Source organism: Lytechinus variegatus, chromosome 9, assembly GCF_018143015.1.
Source record: "Lytechinus variegatus isolate NC3 chromosome 9, Lvar_3.0, whole genome shotgun sequence".
Classification (NCBI taxonomy): domain Eukaryota; kingdom Metazoa; phylum Echinodermata; class Echinoidea; order Temnopleuroida; family Toxopneustidae; genus Lytechinus; species Lytechinus variegatus.
In genome coordinates this window covers 3,652,580-3,670,607 of record NC_054748.1, presented here as the reverse complement: position 1 = coordinate 3,670,607, position 18,028 = coordinate 3,652,580, and the positions used below count along the sequence as shown (strand labels likewise).

General features: G+C 36.4%; 1 protein-coding gene across 1 annotated transcript in view; it reads right to left on the bottom strand.

The window, feature by feature from the left end:
• Window positions 1-364: 364 nt before the first annotated feature.
• Window positions 365-18,028, bottom strand: part of LOC121421210 (putative DMBT1-like protein) — a 38,575-nt gene continuing 20,911 nt past the window's right edge. Inside the window, exons 11-15 of the mRNA XM_041615871.1 lie at window positions 16,691-16,745; window positions 16,280-16,495; window positions 4,329-4,400; window positions 3,137-3,207; window positions 365-387 (exon numbers count right to left, since the gene is read on the bottom strand). Coding sequence (XP_041471805.1) covers window positions 365-387; window positions 3,137-3,207; window positions 4,329-4,400; window positions 16,280-16,495; window positions 16,691-16,745 — 437 coding nt within the window. The remainder of the gene's footprint in view (window positions 388-3,136; window positions 3,208-4,328; window positions 4,401-16,279; window positions 16,496-16,690; window positions 16,746-18,028) is intronic.

Here is an 18,028-nt window from a genome sequence, read left to right as displayed (position 1 = left end):
TTATACAGATTAAATGTAAAAAAAGAAGACTTTATTGGTATCCATTACACCGCTACAAAACACTCTCATACATTCCACTTGTCTTATATACGATGTTATGAACCAAACAGGTTTAGTACTATTTGTGTGTAATGGATCCAATGGCTGGTATAAAAAGAAAGTGGTTACACTTGAATAAAGATTTTGATAGTATCTGAAGACAGAACAAATGTCCATTTTAATTAAATCGAGATTTTGAGCTGTTGATTCAAAGGAACTAGAACAAGGTTAAAATTGCTAAGGAAAAAAAATAAAAACACGACTTTAATTACTTACAGGCTTCTAAGATTTATCAAACCGGTAAAGGCGCCAGGTTGCAGACGGACTAAGCTGTTATTACCGAATTCCCTTAAATAAAACAAGAAACAAATACGAATAAAGAATATAAAGAGTTCATAAGAATTTCTTGAGACTTTCATCTCGGTCAGAAAAAGGGGATGAGGAAGGGGGAAGGGGGTGGGTGTAGACAAGACAACACCCTCCCAAAGTTCCGTTGGAATGGGACACATCCCACTTTTACAGGCCCGTATTCAGAGCGAATACCATCAACCCAATTCTTAAAGGTCCTTCTTTTCAAAACTGAGTATTTAGAAAATGCGAGATTGATGTGGTGTTTTACCCATGCTATTTTTTCATCACGTTAATCGTTACAAAAAATAAGTTAGGGTGCAAATTTCAAGTTGAGGATGTAAAATCTTTTTAGCTCGCGCATCCAGGTAGCATCCATTGTGTAGTCTAATACCCATTCTCTCAACGGCTAAAAAGGGTCACGTTTCAGATCAGAATATCAACAAGTCTTCAGCCCACGATTCGAGTTTGCATAGTTTAGTTCATTTATTTCATTATTAAAACAAGGCTAAAGCCATTTTGTGTGTGGCCCACTCATGAAAATAACTACAAATATTGTGATTTGCGAGGGCACGCAACAGAATTGTATCGAAACTTCATTGTGAAAAGACTGGGATGGAATAACACTTGTTATAAGAACCTTGCACGTAAACTTTGATGTTGACCTGAAAATGACATTTGACCTTACCATGTGACCTCCGACTACAGCATAACATGCAGTCCCCAAAGTCCATCTACCATCTAAGTTTGGTTGAAAAGTGACTTACGGTTGCAGTTAGGTGTCGTAAGAGTCTTGCATGTAAACTTTACCGTTGACCTGAAAATGACCTTTGACCTTACCATGTGATCTCCGACTGCAGCATAACATGCAGGTCCCCCAAGTCCATCTACCATCCAAGTTTGGTTGAAAAGTGACTTACGGTTGCGGAGTTAGGTGTCATAAGAGAGTCTTGCATGTAAACTTTAACGTTGACCTGAAAATGACCTTTGACCTTACCATGTGACCTCCGACTGCTGTATAACATGCAGGTCCCCCAAATCAATCTACTATCCAAGTTTGGTTGAAAAGTGACTTACGGTTGTCATTAGGTTTGTGACGGACGGACGACACCTGGATCCCGAAGTCTTGCCTTCACCTCTGGTGGGCGAGACAAAAAGTGTGTAATTACATGTATGTTTTAGGTCTTACTGTGAGAAGTTTTTAGCTCGTGCTTCGCGCTCGCAACGAGATACACAAGTTGTTTTACCGAAAACGATATGACCCACGTGCATCAATTTTATACAGTACGTTGGATGTATAGATATGTACGTTTCCAATGAAGCCACACGTCGGCTGTAAACTCCCAATTGTATATTATACTGATTACAACTTGGACCATTCATATACCAAACATCATCAAAAGTCATTTTTTTCTTGATTTACTACCCCCCCCCCCCCCCCGCCACACACACACCTCCTGAAAAAAAAAAACAAGGCTTCTATATTTACAGAAACAAAAGGCTCTTCAAGTCAGCAAACGAACCATTTTCGACCGAGAATATCCTGTTTTGTCGAAGATTTCTAGCACAGAAACATAAATGTCAAAATGATTAGAAATACTAAAATACACAGATACACAAGCATGCAATTTGTTTCACATTATTACCGGAAAATCAAAATTTAGTAACGATAATAACTTTACAAAATGATAATGACATAGCATTAAATAGGTAAGAATATATCCGAATTTGGTCATACCAGCAATGCATTGTAAAAATAAACACTTTGGTCTGGCAGTCGGGGGGGGGGGGACAGGGAGATCACACCTCCATTCTGATATTCTTTAAAAAATAACATAAAGGAGACAAGATGACTAAAACTGGAACCTATACCGATAGATAACTTTGTGATATGATCATGATAGTATTATGGTCGTGATATTTTCTCCCGGATTGCTATCAAGATGAATCATTGTTAAGCAAGCGACCAGAAGTCGGACGATTCAAGGTCCTCTCGGAGGGACCTGGGGATGACAATAAATGCTTTACCAAAGATACAGGGGAGGTGGGAAGGGAAGTATCGAAATCATCATCAAGAGGCCTGGGGGGTTGGAACTTTAAAACAAGTAATGTATTGTGTGAACTAGTGGAACGCAATGAAAATCATCCTCCTTCCCTGCATATTGCTGTTGGATGGGCTTGTCATTTAACTTACTTAGCGAGAGAGTGAGGTCATGTAGATGAGAAAATGGCACCTTTGTATGGCATTTTACATAATGAATTCAATACTCCCCCTGCATCCTTGCCTGCCCCACCAAACACACTTGTAAAATGTTCAATAATTGACAGCCCGAACTTGAACAATTGACTGAATGAGAACGTATTTAATGTCTTATTTATAATTCGAATCCTGAAGGAGATACCGCTGCGACATTTTGCACTGAGACTCAAGACTTTGTGAGTTAGTAGTTCAAGCTACGACATTATATATGCGTTGACCATGTTGACTGTGACATTATGCGTTGGTTGATTATCGCAAAGTGTCATTTCCTACGACATTGTGCTTTAGAGTGACATTATTATCCTACCACCCATTTATATTGGTGACTTAAATTTTAAGATGTAAACATTTATTTCTACCGATGCATGTTTTGTTATTTCGGATTTTTTTTCGTTGGTGATGCAACAAAAACATAGAAAATACTTTGAAATTTAACTTAAAAGCAAAACATTACAATAAACATTATTCATTATAAAAAAAATAACTTACAGTATTTGCAAAAGCTGTAAACGGTGAAAGTTGTATTGTGGAGTTCTTGAATATTGTTTTCCGCTAAGACGCTATGAAAGCAGAAAAAATAATCACAGATATATAATTTTGGTTTTCATATAAACCTTTGATAAAAAATGCACTATTGTCTATTCAAGTCAGTGCTATTACACAAAACAAATAAAGATATCTTGTAAGAGCATGGCAAGAAATAGATTACCCTTTGTTCATGGGGGAATGTTGCGCCCCCCCCCCCACACATAAGATAATCCTCTGCTCCACCGCCAATGGTAACATGATTCGTTTTATTTTCCTCTGTCATGATTTACAGTCATGAAAATTAAGATTTCAGTTTCAAAAAAGTAATTGAAAAATAAATCAAAATCAACGTTTAATTATTACCAATGTTAGTTTGGAATGATTATTTCACGGAATGAATTGTTGCAACGTAAAACCATTAAAACAAACAAACAATTCCATGTCCACAGTTTGATTGATAGTCAATTGATCATTGATTTATTCGGATGAGTGCAGTACCTTTTGGAAAAAGGTGAATTATGTATGCCAATTTGTGTTTTCTCTTTTTTATCAAATGTAAACTGGAAATGTTTTACTTTATTCAATCGGTGTATCTGCATTTGAATTCAATTAAATCGAATTTGAATTGAAAACTATAACCAATATTTCCATTTTGATGAAAAGAATGGGATGTAATACCTTTGGGACGGCTTATACTGATCAGTCGGGTCGCGTGCGCGTGCGAAATCACTCGGGTTTTGGATTTTTGACGACTTTTTTTGGATTTCGAAGCGATTTTTTTTCTAACAATGTCTTCAATGGGACAAACACGCTGGGAAAATAAAATGAAATTGAAACTCGAGCTACGTTTTAAGCCGGCAAGTGCCTTAAATGATATGTACTTGACTACTATTTTAACATAACAAACAAGCAAATCAGCCATGCAACCCGACTGATTAGTAAAAGCATTTGGGGACCGAGTTTTATGCATCCAAAAAATACCGTAGTCCCCTCCAATCATGGCAATACTGCATACACTGCTTGTTATGTAAGAAGGAATGACAATGATGATTGTAATTATTAGCACAGTGGCGATAATGATAAAATTGCTTCAGTTTCTTCCGATTTATTTATTCCGTGATAGTGGTACATATTAAAGTATACTTATTCTTACAGCGTACGAAGGCTTGGAAATCCAATGAAAGTATTGTCGTCAATGCGGTGCAAGTTCACACCATACAGAACCCTGTGGAGAAAGGGGAATACGGAAGAAAACAATCATGAGCTAGAAATGACAGTCATCTTCCAACGTTGATCGGTAAAGCAGAAATTATTTCTGTTAATTACTTGTACGAAAAGATGAATGTCGAAGAAACAAATCAATAAAGGTTTGAAAAGATGAAAAAGATGAAAAGATGAACCCAAGGAATAAGGGACTTATGAGCACTTAAATATTGACATTCTCCATTGTCAATCTGACATATATTGTTACATATAAGAATAATTTTAGAAGAATTGTAAAAGCAATTACATCCATTTATTAGTTATTTCCCTTTAAGGCTAGCCAAGAATTGTAAAGAACATTCAAGAATGTCTTTTTATTATGCAGGCCTTGCCTATTTAAAGGCCAAGGAGTTTTATTGTTGAATAAGGAAAAGCCACACAATAGAATTGTATGGTAGTGGAAATGAATAGGCTTAGGTATTTTGTTTACACTGTTGATTTCAATGAGGTCATTCAAGAGTGTTCTGGATTTTGACTGCTCCTGAAAGGAGAAAGTTCTTTTGGAAGACAATTCTAGAAGCTTGTAGATTAGTCGAAATTTGAGAATGATCTAGAACACTTGTAATTAGTATAAAGCTGCAGATTTTTCAAGATGATCATCACATCATATGAGAGCAGGGGATCACATCACATCATATTAGATTACACCATCACATCATATGAGAGCAGGAGATCACATCACATCATATTAGATCACTTGATCATCACATCATATGAGATCACTTCACCAGATCAGATCAGAGCAGTTTATGCATCAATGAACTGTTTGCAGTTATTTTGAGAGAGAAATTATCAGTTCTCATCAACATCATCAACCTGTTCAATGAACACGTTTCAACCCATGGATTGCTGAAATTGACTGTTAATCATCATCAACATCGTCTTCACGGACATTTCAACTCGTTACAGTGACTGTTATTATTCATCGGACTTCAACATCAGTTTCATCATCACCATCATTGTGAATTTTCGCCAGTCAACTGGGATTTTATCATTTGGATTATTACTTGGATATAGTATCATTACTTCGGGATTTTACATCGGACACTTCAAGAGATTTATGTAAGATCATTATTTGTTTTATTTATGTATAATTATTTCCTGTAATAAAAAAAAAGGAAAATTTTAACTTTATATTTTAAAATCTTGTTTGTTATTTGTTGCAGTATCGTAACAAATAATTTTGGGGGCTTGTCCGGGAAACGGAAACCAAATTTGTACAAGCCAAGGCAATTTGAAACAAAAACCAAATTTGTATAAGCCAATTTGAAATTAAAACCAGTTTTTCAGGAAACGAAAGCCAATTTGAGACGAAAGTCAATTTGAAACAAAAGCCAATTTGAATTGAAAACATTTTGGAAATTTTTGGAAAGTTCTAGAATATACTGTACTGTGTTATTACTTGCTTGTATTTGTGTATATTCACTATGGCTACATTTGATGTTGAAGAATTTCTTGCAATGACAGAATTGTCATATGATCATTTGAAGTCACTGAAGAAAGATGATTTGATAACAGTTTGTGATCATTTGGGTGTATCTCTAGCCCCAGGTTTAAAGAAGGCAGAGATAATTGACTTGTTAGCTAGTCACATGAAGCTTACAGAGGAATCTGAAACTTCTATCAATATTTCAGATGATGCTCAGATCCAACTAGCAAATATTGAATTGGAAAAGGAGAAAATCAACCTTGAAAAGGAGAAAATAAACATTGAAAAGGAAAGAATCAGAGAAAACATTGAAATGGAGAAAATGAGATTGGAGTACCAGTTAAAGTTGAAAGAAATGGAGTTAGCTCATGCAAATACTAATACTAACTCTGTTAAAGATAAATCTCCCCAAGGCTTTGATGTGGCGAAAAACATTCGCCTTGTGCCAAAATTTGATGAAGAGGGAGTTGATACATATTTTGTGTCATTTGAAAAAGTGGCCAAGAGACTGAATTGGCCCGAGGAATACTGGACTCTTCTCCCTCAAAGCGTTTTCGTTGGAAAGGCTGCAAAAGTCTATTCTTCACTCTCTGAAACGCAATCATGTGACTATGCTACAGTAAAAGAAACAATTCTCAGTGCATATGAGTTGGTACCAGAAGCGTACAGACATAAATTTAGGAACATGCAAAGACAATCAGGCCAGACTTATGTTGAATTTGCTAGGGAACAAGAGATGATGTTCGATAAGTGGTACAGATCACTGAAAGTTGACAAAGATTTTGTTCACCTTAGGGAAGTTGTCCTCCTAGAAGAATTCAAAAAGAGTCTTCCTTTTGGCATTAAATCTCACTTAGATGACCATAGAGTTACTGAAGTCAGTAAAGCAGCCATAGTAGCTGATGAATTTGAGGTCACACATAAAGGTAGTGGAGATAGGCCTCCTTTCAAGAATTATTGGAAAAAGAAAGGTAAAGGGTCATTTGAATCCCACAATAAACCTAGTGAGGGAAAATATGCAAGCAAGGACAAAGACGCTAACAAGAATCAGGCTAGTGGGGCACAGAATCAACCAAAAGGTCTGAGAGTCGTAGTTCCAAAATTTGTACTCATTGTCATAAATCGGGACATTTGAAAGAATCATGTTGGAAATTGGTTGGAATGCCAACCAAAACTAAGAAAGACATGGGTTTTGTCAAGCAAACAAGTGTTCCCTCGATGGAGTTTGTTCCATCAGAGCCCAATCGAGATGTTGAGAGTGTTTCTCTAGAATTTGCTGATAAAGTCAAACAGGTTGATGAAACTTTAGAAGTTTTTTGCATGATGGTGAAGTATCCCCTTGTTCGACTGGTGCTGCTGGTAGGTCAGTGGTGATCCTTAGGGATACATGGACTGCACAGTCCCTGATGGTGCCAGGGGATTCGGCTCTTCCTCCGGAGAGTTCAGAGAATGCCAACGTCTTAGTTCAAGGTATTGCCCAAATTTCATGTCGGTTCCTTTGCATAAGGTCGACTTAAAGTGTGACCTAGTTAGTGGTCCTGTGACTGTTGGGTGTCGTTCAGAATTACCCATGAAAGGTGTTGATTTCTTGTTAGGTAACGACTTGGCTGGAGATAAAGTTGTTGCATCTCCAGTGGTTTTGGAAAAGCCCGTTGAGGTAGCTGAAACTGAATTGTTGCAGGAAGATTTTCCAGGGATTTTCCCGGATTGTGTTGTTACTAGGTCTCAGACTCGTAGAGCTGAAAAGGAATGATGCGGAATCTGCTGATGTAGAGGAGAGTACTGATGTCTGGTTAGCTGAAACCTTTTTCAAGGATTTGAATGGGGATAGTGTTGAAGGCTCTGTTGCTAACAATGATAGTTTGTTTAGTAAATCCTCCCTAGTAAGGCACAACAGGCAGACCCAGAATTAAAAAGCTTGTCACAGAAAGCATGTTCTGAGGCTGAGGCTGATAAGGTTCCTGAGTGCTTTTATGTCAAAGATGACATTTTGATGAGGAAATGGAGACCTCCCCGGAGACCAGCTGATGAAGATTGGTGTATAATTCACCAGGTTGTAGTTCCTCCTTGTTACCGCACAGATATTCTGAAATGGCTCATGAGTTACCTATGGCAGGTCATGTCGGTATTCGGAAGACAAAAGATAGAATTATGAGGCATTTCTATTGGCCTAAGATGCACAAAGATGTTGTGCATTTCTGTAAGACATGTCACACATGTCAGATTATTGGTAAGGCACAGCCTTCTATCAAGCCTGCTCCATTGATACCCATTCCTGCATTTGATGAACCTTTTACTAGGGTTCTTGTTGATTGTGTCGGACCCTTACCCAGAACGAGGTCGGGTCACAGATTTCTCCTGACGATTATGGACTTGTCTACACGGTTTCCAGAGGCGATACCTTTGAGGAGTATCACTGCAAAGACAGTGGTGCAGGCGTTAGTGCAGTTTTTCACTAGGTATGGTCTGCCCAAGGAAATTCAATCTGATCAAGGGTCAAATTTCATGTCAGGAATATTTCAGCAAGTTATGAAGGAGTTGGGAATAAAGCAGATCAAGTCCTCTGCTTATCACCCACAGTCCCAAGGAGCGTTAGAACGCTATCATCAGACTTTGAAGACCATGATTAGGGCTTATTGTGAAGACTATCCGATGACTGGGGTAAAGGGATCTCATTCCTACTGTTTGCAACTAGGGATTCCCCGAATGAGTCCACAGGTTTCAGTCCATTTGAATTGGTCTATGGTCATGAGGTTAGGGGTCCCTAAAGCTATCAAAGAGAGGTTTATGGTTCAGAATGATGATGTAAACCTTCTAGACTATGTGTCAAAGTTTAGAGAAAGGCTCTCAAAAGCTTGTGATGTGGCTAAGGAACACTTGAAAGAGTCGCAGGGAAAAATGAAAGCTCAAGCTGACAAAAATGCAAAAGAGCGAAGTTTCAAGCCTGGAGACAAAGTGTTAGTGTTGTTGCCTTTGCAAGGTGAGCCCTTGAAAGCTAGGTTTAGTGGTCCCTACATAGTCAAAAAGAAATTGAATGATGTCAACTATGTGATCAGTACCCTGATCGAAGAAAGTCTCAAGAGTTGTCATGTAAACATGTTTGAAAGAATACTTTGAGCGAGAGGCTAGTCAGCCAATAGGTACAACACAGTCAAAGAGAAGAAAACATGGTAATGTAATGAAGAAGAATGTTATGAAAGACAGATAATGAATTGTCTTATAACAGATGTATCCAAGAACGAACCATGTGGTATAAAGTTATCTAACTCAGAGATTTTAGGAAACATGGATGAGGCATTAAAACACCTGCCTGAAGATCAAAGAAATGATATATCTGGCCTGTTAAGAGAATATGAGAATGTATGTAAAGACAAACCAGGTCGTACACCTTTAACTGTACATGACGTAGACATAGGTGATGTAAGACCTATCAAACAGAATCCTTATAGGCTCAATCCAAGCAAGTTGGAAATGGTGAATAAGGAAATACAGTTTATGTTAGATAATGACATAATCGAACCGAGTCAGAGTAGTTGGAGTTCTCCCATTGTAATGGTTCCAAAGCCAGACGGCTCTCAGAGATTTTGCATTGATTACCGAAAGGTAAATGCAGTAACTAAGACTGACTCGTATCCAATTCCTAGGTTAGAAGATTGTATTGATAGGGTTGGAAATTCTGCCTATATCACAAAGATAGACTTGCTTAAAGGATATTGGCAAGTGCCACTGACTGACCGAGCCAAAGAGATATCAGCCTTTGTCACACCTGAAGGCTTATTTCAATGCAAAGTCATGCCTTTTGGAATGAAAAATGCACCAGCAACCTTCCAAAGGTTGACAAATCAAGTGATTGCCGGACTTGACAATTGTGTCGTATACATTGACGACCTCCTAGTATACAGTGATACTTGGAATGATCATCTGAATCATTTGCGAGCACTGTTTGACAGGCTGGACAAAGCCAATCTAGTAGTGAATCTGATGAAAAGTGAATTTGCCAAGGCAAAGGTCACATATCTTGGTCATGTGGTTGGTCAAGGGCAAGTGCTACCAAGAGAAGCCAAGATACAAGCTATCTTAGACTTCCCAATTCCCACAACTAAGAAAGAATTGCTCAGATTCTTAGGTATGAGTGGCTTCTACAGGAAATTTGTTCCAAATTTCAGTACAGTGGTTAGTCCTCTGACAAACCTGCTGAAGGCAAAAGTGAAGTATGTTTGGTCTGACGAATGTCAAAGATCATTTGAGAAATTAAAGGCCATTTTGGTGAATGAGCCTATTTTGGCAGCTCCAAACTTCACAAAGCCGTTCAAAGTAGCTATTGATGCATGTGATGTTGGAGTAGGAGCAGTATTGCTCCAAGAAGATGAAGAAGGCATCGAAAAACCAGTGTGCTACTTCTCTAAGAAACTCAATCGGTTTCAAAAGAAATACTCAACTATTGAAAAAGAGGCCCTGAGTCTCGTACTAGCCCTTCAGCAGTTTGAGGTGTATCTAACCAATGGAGAGATTACAGTCTATACAGATCACAATCCTCTTGTGTTTTTGGAGAAATTTAAAACAAAGAATCAAAGACTGTATAGATGGAGCCTAATGCTCCAACCATTCCCTTTGAAAATTGTACACATAAAGGGAAAGAATAATGTAATTGCTGATGCTCTATCAAGAGTATAAAAAGTGAAATTATTCATGATTTTGACCAAGTGTGTCATTTGAAGAAAACATCTTTGATGTTCATTTATTTTAACATGTTTGTTAAGTACTATATCTTTGTACACGATAGCTGTAAATGATTTATCAAGATGACTTTGAACAGTTAAAAGAAAAAGTAATCTTAAAGAAACCTTTACTACGGTAAAGCTTTCTTTTCCCGGTGGGGGAGGTGTTACATATAAGAATAATTTTAGAAGAATTGTAAAAGCAATTACATCCATCTATTAGTTATTTCCCTTTAAGGCTAGCCAAGAATTGTAAAGAACATTCAAGAATGTCTTTTTATTATGCAGGCCTTGCCTATTTAAAGGCCAAGGAGTTTTATTGTTGAATAAGGAAAAGCCAAACAATAGAATTGTATTGGTAGTGGAAATGAATAGGCTTAGGTATTTTGTTTACACTGTTGATTTCAATGAGGTCATTCAAGAGTGTTCTGGATTTTGACTGCTCCTGAAAGGAGAAAGTTCTTTTGGAAGACAATTCTAGAAGCTTGTAGATTAGTCGAAATTTGAGAATGATCTAGAACACTTGTAATTAGTATAAAGCTGCAGATTTTTCAAGATGATCATCACATCATATGAGAGCAGGAGATCACATCACATCATATTAGATTACACCATCACATCATATGAGAGCAGGAGATCACATCACATCATATTAGATCACTTGATCATCACATCATATGAGATCACTTCACCAGATCAGATCAGAGCAGTTTATGCATCAATGAACTGTTTGCAGTTATTTTGAGAGAGAAATTATCAGTTCTCATCAACATCATCAACCTGTTCAATGAACACGTTTCAACCCATGGATTGCTGAAATTGACTGTTAATCATCATCAACATCGTCTTCACGGACATTTCAACTCGTTACCGTGACTGTTATTATTCATCGGACTTCAACATCAGTTTCATCATCACCATCATTGTGAATTTTCGCCAGTCAACTGGGATTTTATCATTTGGATTATTACTTGGATATAGTATCATTACTTCGGGATTTTACATCGGACACTTCAAGAGATTTATGTAAGATCATTATTTGTTTTATTTATGTATAATTATTTCCTGTAATAAAAAAAAGGAAAATTTTAACTTTATATTTTAAAATCTTGTTTGTTATTTGTTGCAGTATCGTAACAATATATATATATATACACAACAAAAAAATTAAGTCCCCCCTTAAACAAACATCAATAATTTCCAAACCAATGCGAGTTTTTAATATATTTTTACATGAGCGTGTAGGTAATTTTATAAGCTACCCTATGAGTAAATGTTATGGACGTATTTTACGTCATGCTTCAGTGAGCACCGTCAGAAGGCAAAAATGTCACTTTTTAAAAGTCACAAGCCAAAAATCATGACTTTGATTCCATTTTATTGGAACTTATTGCTCATTCTCATCATGAAAAATAATCAGAAGGCTTATAAAGGTACCTTTTAAAGGACGAAACAACTTTTTTGGCTAAATTTCACGGTTGAATAAAGACAAGTCAAAATTTGCTATAATTTGATATTTTACACGTTTTTATCAATAAAAACGATAGAATATAATGACAGATATTTTTGGAAGGTTTCTTCAACAGTATTCATCGTTTCACGGTTCAATGAACATTTATCGAAAACAAAAAATACGATTTTCAAATATCATAGGCAAGTATTGTTTCATTTTGGTAACTAAAAATGATCTTTTCTCAACTTTTTCGTTGTGTTTATGACCAATTAAATGTAACATGCTTCAATGATTCAAAGGCGTTTAATTAAACATTCACGCTTGAATGAACATGTGGAATGTGATTAGCTCTTTTTTACGTTATTGGAAAAAATGCAATTTGTAACTATGGATATCTGTCACAAACCTCCTTGCATAGTTCATTTGATTTAATTTTTGTGAAAATCCCGATGTTTAACGCATCAGTGAGCACACAATACTCGAAAATTATGCAAATGAGAAGAAAGTTCAAGGCCTTGGCCCCACTCTGTGCTGCATCGAATGGTTATTTTGGTGTGCGCACCTTTTGGATAGTGTTACTCTGAAGCAATGTGCGAAGTTTCATGAAATAACTGTTGGCAGAAGTAACAAAAACCGTCCATGAAACAAATCCTCATTTCAAAATTGTGACTTCCTCTCTCATAGACTTGTGTACATTATGGGTGCATATGTTTACGAATAAGTAACCCCTTATTCAATATGGTGGAACTTTTTTTCAAGGCTGTCTTTAGCAATGTCGTTTGGCAGTAATGTTTATCAACCTATGGGCAAAATTCTGTGCAAAAATGAAATCGATTCGTTTATTTATGGATGAGTGAGCACGCATCAAAGTGGGAAAATTGGTATTTTCAATGTCACAGACGCATTGTAAAGGATAATATAGTGATTATTGGGGGCAAATTCGGTTTCAAATGTGACTTTAATTGCTGTTGTTTTTTATCATCCATCATTTCTATCACCAAATACTTTCCGAATTTCAAACATTTTCATGGTTGAGCGAGCACAATCGAAAACTTAGGAATTAATACTCTTTATACTGCATAAATGTATTCTTTTCCTAACAATTTCTCAGGATCAGTTGAATGTATGGACAAATCAGTGGTAGATCCAGAATTTTAAAATAGGGGAAGGGGCCTATAATCGGGGAAGCCACCAACATTTTCAAATTTTAACATGATTTAACAAGTTGTAGAGGATACTACCATAAACCCCTATGATGATACGTCACAATTCAGGGGCCGCTGAACGGTTTTCAAAGTGGGGGGGGGGGGAGACTGGGCCAAAAGTGAGGGGGGGGCTGATCATGCAAAAAAATCAAAATCGTGTGGTCGTTTTTACATTGCAGCCCCTGCAATACATTGTGTTCACTCAACCATGAACATACCATTTCAAAATCTGGTCTGAAGTGGTTGAATGATGGATAGTAAAACAGCATAACACAATAAAATTCACCTGAAAACAACTTTGCCCAACTTTGTATTTGAACAAACTGAAAAACGACTCTTGTGACTTTTAAAAATGGTCATTTTTAATTCAATCTTTAATTACTCATGCATGACTCAACCGATCGATTTCATTTTTCCTCAGGGTTTGCTTAATGAGTGTAGAAAACCACCTATGAAATATCATATCTCAAACTAATTCGGTTCAAAAGTTACAGCAATTTGATTTAGGGGGGACTTACTTTTTTTGTTGTGTATATATATACATGTGACGTAGCACTTGTACAACTCCCCATTTATTTATCCCGCTGGTTTCTCTCCTTTTATCTTTATTGTTCCTGGACGTGATTTTATTTGTATTTATTTATTTATTTTATTATTATTATTTTTTTTTTGGGGGGAGAGCAAGAGCCCCCAATCTGCATGCTACTCTATATGTATATAAAATATGTATGCATGTATATATATATATATATATATATATATATATATACATATACTAACCACTAACCCGTCTCTGTGGTCTAGTGGTTAAGGCACCGGCGTTCAAAGCTGGGGGTCCGGGTTCGATTCCCGGCAGAGACATTTTTTCGGCATCACCAATTTTTCCAAAGGGTAGATAGCTCTGGGGAACTTTGATTTAAGCTACGCCTACCATTGTTCTCTTCATCCATTTCTTTACACAATATTTAAAATAAAAGAGTTGCCAAAGCTGTTGTACATGTATAGCTTCACACACATTTGTATACTTTCTCCCATACGTGTACTGTATCAAAGCACTAGCTTTGTATCAAAGCATAGCTTTGATCCAGCTGAGGCATGGCGGCTTGTCATTGTTCAAAACCCAACTTCACCCGACAAAGGAAATTATAATTGGTATGGTGTCGAAAATCTGTCTATCTGACGGTCAATTGGATCAGGGTCGGCCTAACCACTAACCCGTCTCTGTGGTCTAGTGGTTAAGGCACCGGCGTTCAAAGCTGGGGGCCCGGGTTCGATTCCCGGCAGAGACATTTTTTCGGCATCACCAATTTTTCCAAAGGGTAGATAGCTCTGGGGAACTTTGATTTAAGCTACGCCTACCATCGATCTCTTCATCCATTTCTTTACACAATATTTAAAATAAAAAAGAGTTGCTAAAGCTGTTGTACATGTATAGCTTCACACACATTTGTATACTTTCTCCCATACGTGTACTGTATCAAAGCACTAGCTTTGTATCAAAGCATAGCTTTGATCCAGCTGAGGCATGGCGGCTTGTCATTGTTTAAAACCCAACTTCACCCGACAAAGGAAATTCTAATTGGTATGGTGTCGAAAATCTGTCTATCTGACGGTCAATTGGATCAGGGTCGGCCTAACCACTAACCCGTCTCTGTGGTCTAGTGGTTAAGGCACCGGCGTTCAAAGCTGGGGGCCCGGGTTCGATTCCCGGCAGAGACATTTTTTCGGCATCACCAATTTTTCCAAAGGGTAGATAGCTCTGGGGAACTTTGATTTAAGCTACGCCTACCATCGTTCTCTTCATCCATTTCTTTACACAATATTTAAAATAAAAAAGAGTTGCCAAAGCTGTTGTACATGTATAGCTTCACACACACACACACACACACACACACACACATAAATATATACACACATATATATATATATATATATATTGATTACGACTGTATAACTGCAATTGCTGAACGTGATCAAGTACATGTATATTGGAGGTCATGTACTACAATGTTTAATAGGCTGAAAAATGTTGCTAAATGATTTAGCTGGATACTTTTTTTTCGCCAAAATCTAAATCTATATATGTATGTACATATGACTCAAATGAAATCATGCGCAGTCAAGCAAGCAACGAAAGACACAACAAAGGTTTTTCAATTGGTCTAACTCGTGTACTCTCATTTTGTAAATCATCAATTCGTCCACTATCCACATGGTCTAATTGCCATTTGTCTACCCACCATTTTGTGTAACAACCAGTTGATCCAATAGCCATTTAGCCCATAATACATTTGGTCTAATTCGAAAAGAAAATGGATATTAGACCAACTGGTTATTATACGACATGATCATAGACGAGCCGTGATTAGACGAAGTGATGATTGGACAAAATGGTAATTGGACCATATGGTTATTAGACGAAATGTTGATGGATAGAATGACATTAGACTGAACGAAGGTAGACCATGTGGTGAGTTGGTAGTGGACGAATAGGCAATTTACCACAACAAAGAGGGACCTAAAATGACACCCGAAAATTTATTGAAGTTGTATTTAAACTAAATTCAATTTTAAAATATGCCTTAGTTGATGATTAACGTTCGGACGAAATCACTTTCGTCGCTTAATCACTGAACATCTCTTTCCAGACTATTGAACTTGCTACTGTTTGCAATTATATAATTTAAATATATAAATATATATATATTATATATATATATATATATAAATATATATATGTATATATGTATATTTATAAATGCGAAAAATTGAAATAAACATACGATATATATTAACACTCACACTAGCCGGCCCCCCCCCACACACACACCTATATATGTATATATCATCTCGGCTGTTACTCTTCACATTCTAGTTCAGATATTTTTTTTTCATTTTTGTTACTCTAGCAAGCCCTAAAAATTATAAAACATTTCTATTTATGGAAACTGTACATCAATAGTTAAAAAGTCTAAGAAAAATGTTATTTTAAAAGATTTATAAAGAAATAAAGATTCGAACTAAATGCGAACTCACAAGACTGAAGCCTGGTTTTGACGGTCGTATATATGCATTGGAAGGAGACGCACTTCACCAAGACTAGTCAGGAGAGTTGTTAATCTATCTAGAGCAATTATAGTATCATTTTCCAAAGTAGACGACGCGTACTTGAGTTCGTTTATCGTAGTTAACAACGCCTCTATCAAACTAGGTATAGGAAGATTGGTCTGGGTATGCTCATCTGGACTCCTGCTAATCAAAAAATGTGGTAAATATTCAACCATAATGGACTGTTCATCCGACTATAAGCAATTTTTAATACGACGAATTATGATTTATATTATACCCATGACGGTGAAATATACATTTTTATAGTGAATATCTACAATATTGCAATAAGATCGTAGCGTCACCGTTCCTTATTATAATACAAGTATGCCAACTTACATGCATCTTACTGTTGAAGGAACAGGCTTGACTGGCGTAGGTAAACAGATTAAACCTGTTGATAAAAAATCATGTGATAATATACGCTATTATCCAAACTATACTGTCACGACTCACAATCGCAAAGCAAAATGCTGAAAATTTCATCAAAATCGGATAAAAAGTAACAAAGTTATTGAATGTCAGAATTTATATATTTTTGGGGAAAACAGTTATATGCACATCGCCATGAATATTCATTAGGTAGGCTGATGATTTTTTTCCTTATGTTATTACATGAAATCATAAATGTTTCATTTTTTCATACATATGTAAATGTGTATCCATTATGATAAAAAAAAGTTGCAGCAGTAAATAACTAACATGAGTAATGTTGTCAATGCAATTGATATAGTTCTTGGTACATAAATGCTGAAATAACCTAATTCCATATGATAAGATTCAAAAGAACAAGTGGGGTTATGATATCATCAGCCCACCTGATTATTATTCATAAAGACATGTCTAGAACTGTAAATCAATAAATTCAATAACTTTGTCATTTGTTATCCAATTTTGATCAAATTTTAAGCATTTTGCTTTATGAATCTTACTTTATTTATTGAACGAAATATCCCAAGCGTGGAAAATCCCTTTTTAAACAAGAATTTGGATGATGGTTTTAGATAAACCTACAATTAAAAACAGAATATTAACAAGTGAACCGAAGTGCGTGAATGAAACTGTAGTAGACGCGATAATTTTCTAGATGGTGCAACACGCTGTAATGGCCACGGTCAGTTGTATTAAATGAAAAGTCCACCCCAACAAAAAGTTGATTTGAATAAAAAGAGAAAAATTGAACGGGTATAACACTGAAAATTCCATCAAAATCGGAAAAAAAGAAAGTTATGAAATTTTAAAGTTTCGCTTATTTTTGCAAAGCAATTATATGCGCATCATGGTCAGGATTCAAATGGGGGGGGGGGGGGCTGATGACATCACTCACTCACTATTTATCTTGTATTTTATTAGATGAAACATGAAATATTCTAATTTTCTCCTCATTGTCCTATGAAACTAAGTTTTATTCCGCCTTGAACATGTGGCATTACCATTGTTATAGACTTTTATGGTTCAGTTATTAAAGTTGACCTTCAACGAGTTTTGACAACTATTACGTAGATGCTTTTTGGAGCGTTGAAAATCTATTGAAAATGCTCGTCAAATAAAATTATCGGCTTATAGTTCATCGTTGAAAATGGTGAACTGGGACAACTGATCACTCAATTAAGATCAATTGATTTTTAAAACAAAGGGTTATGAATTCTAGTCATGGCGCAAATTACTCCATCAATG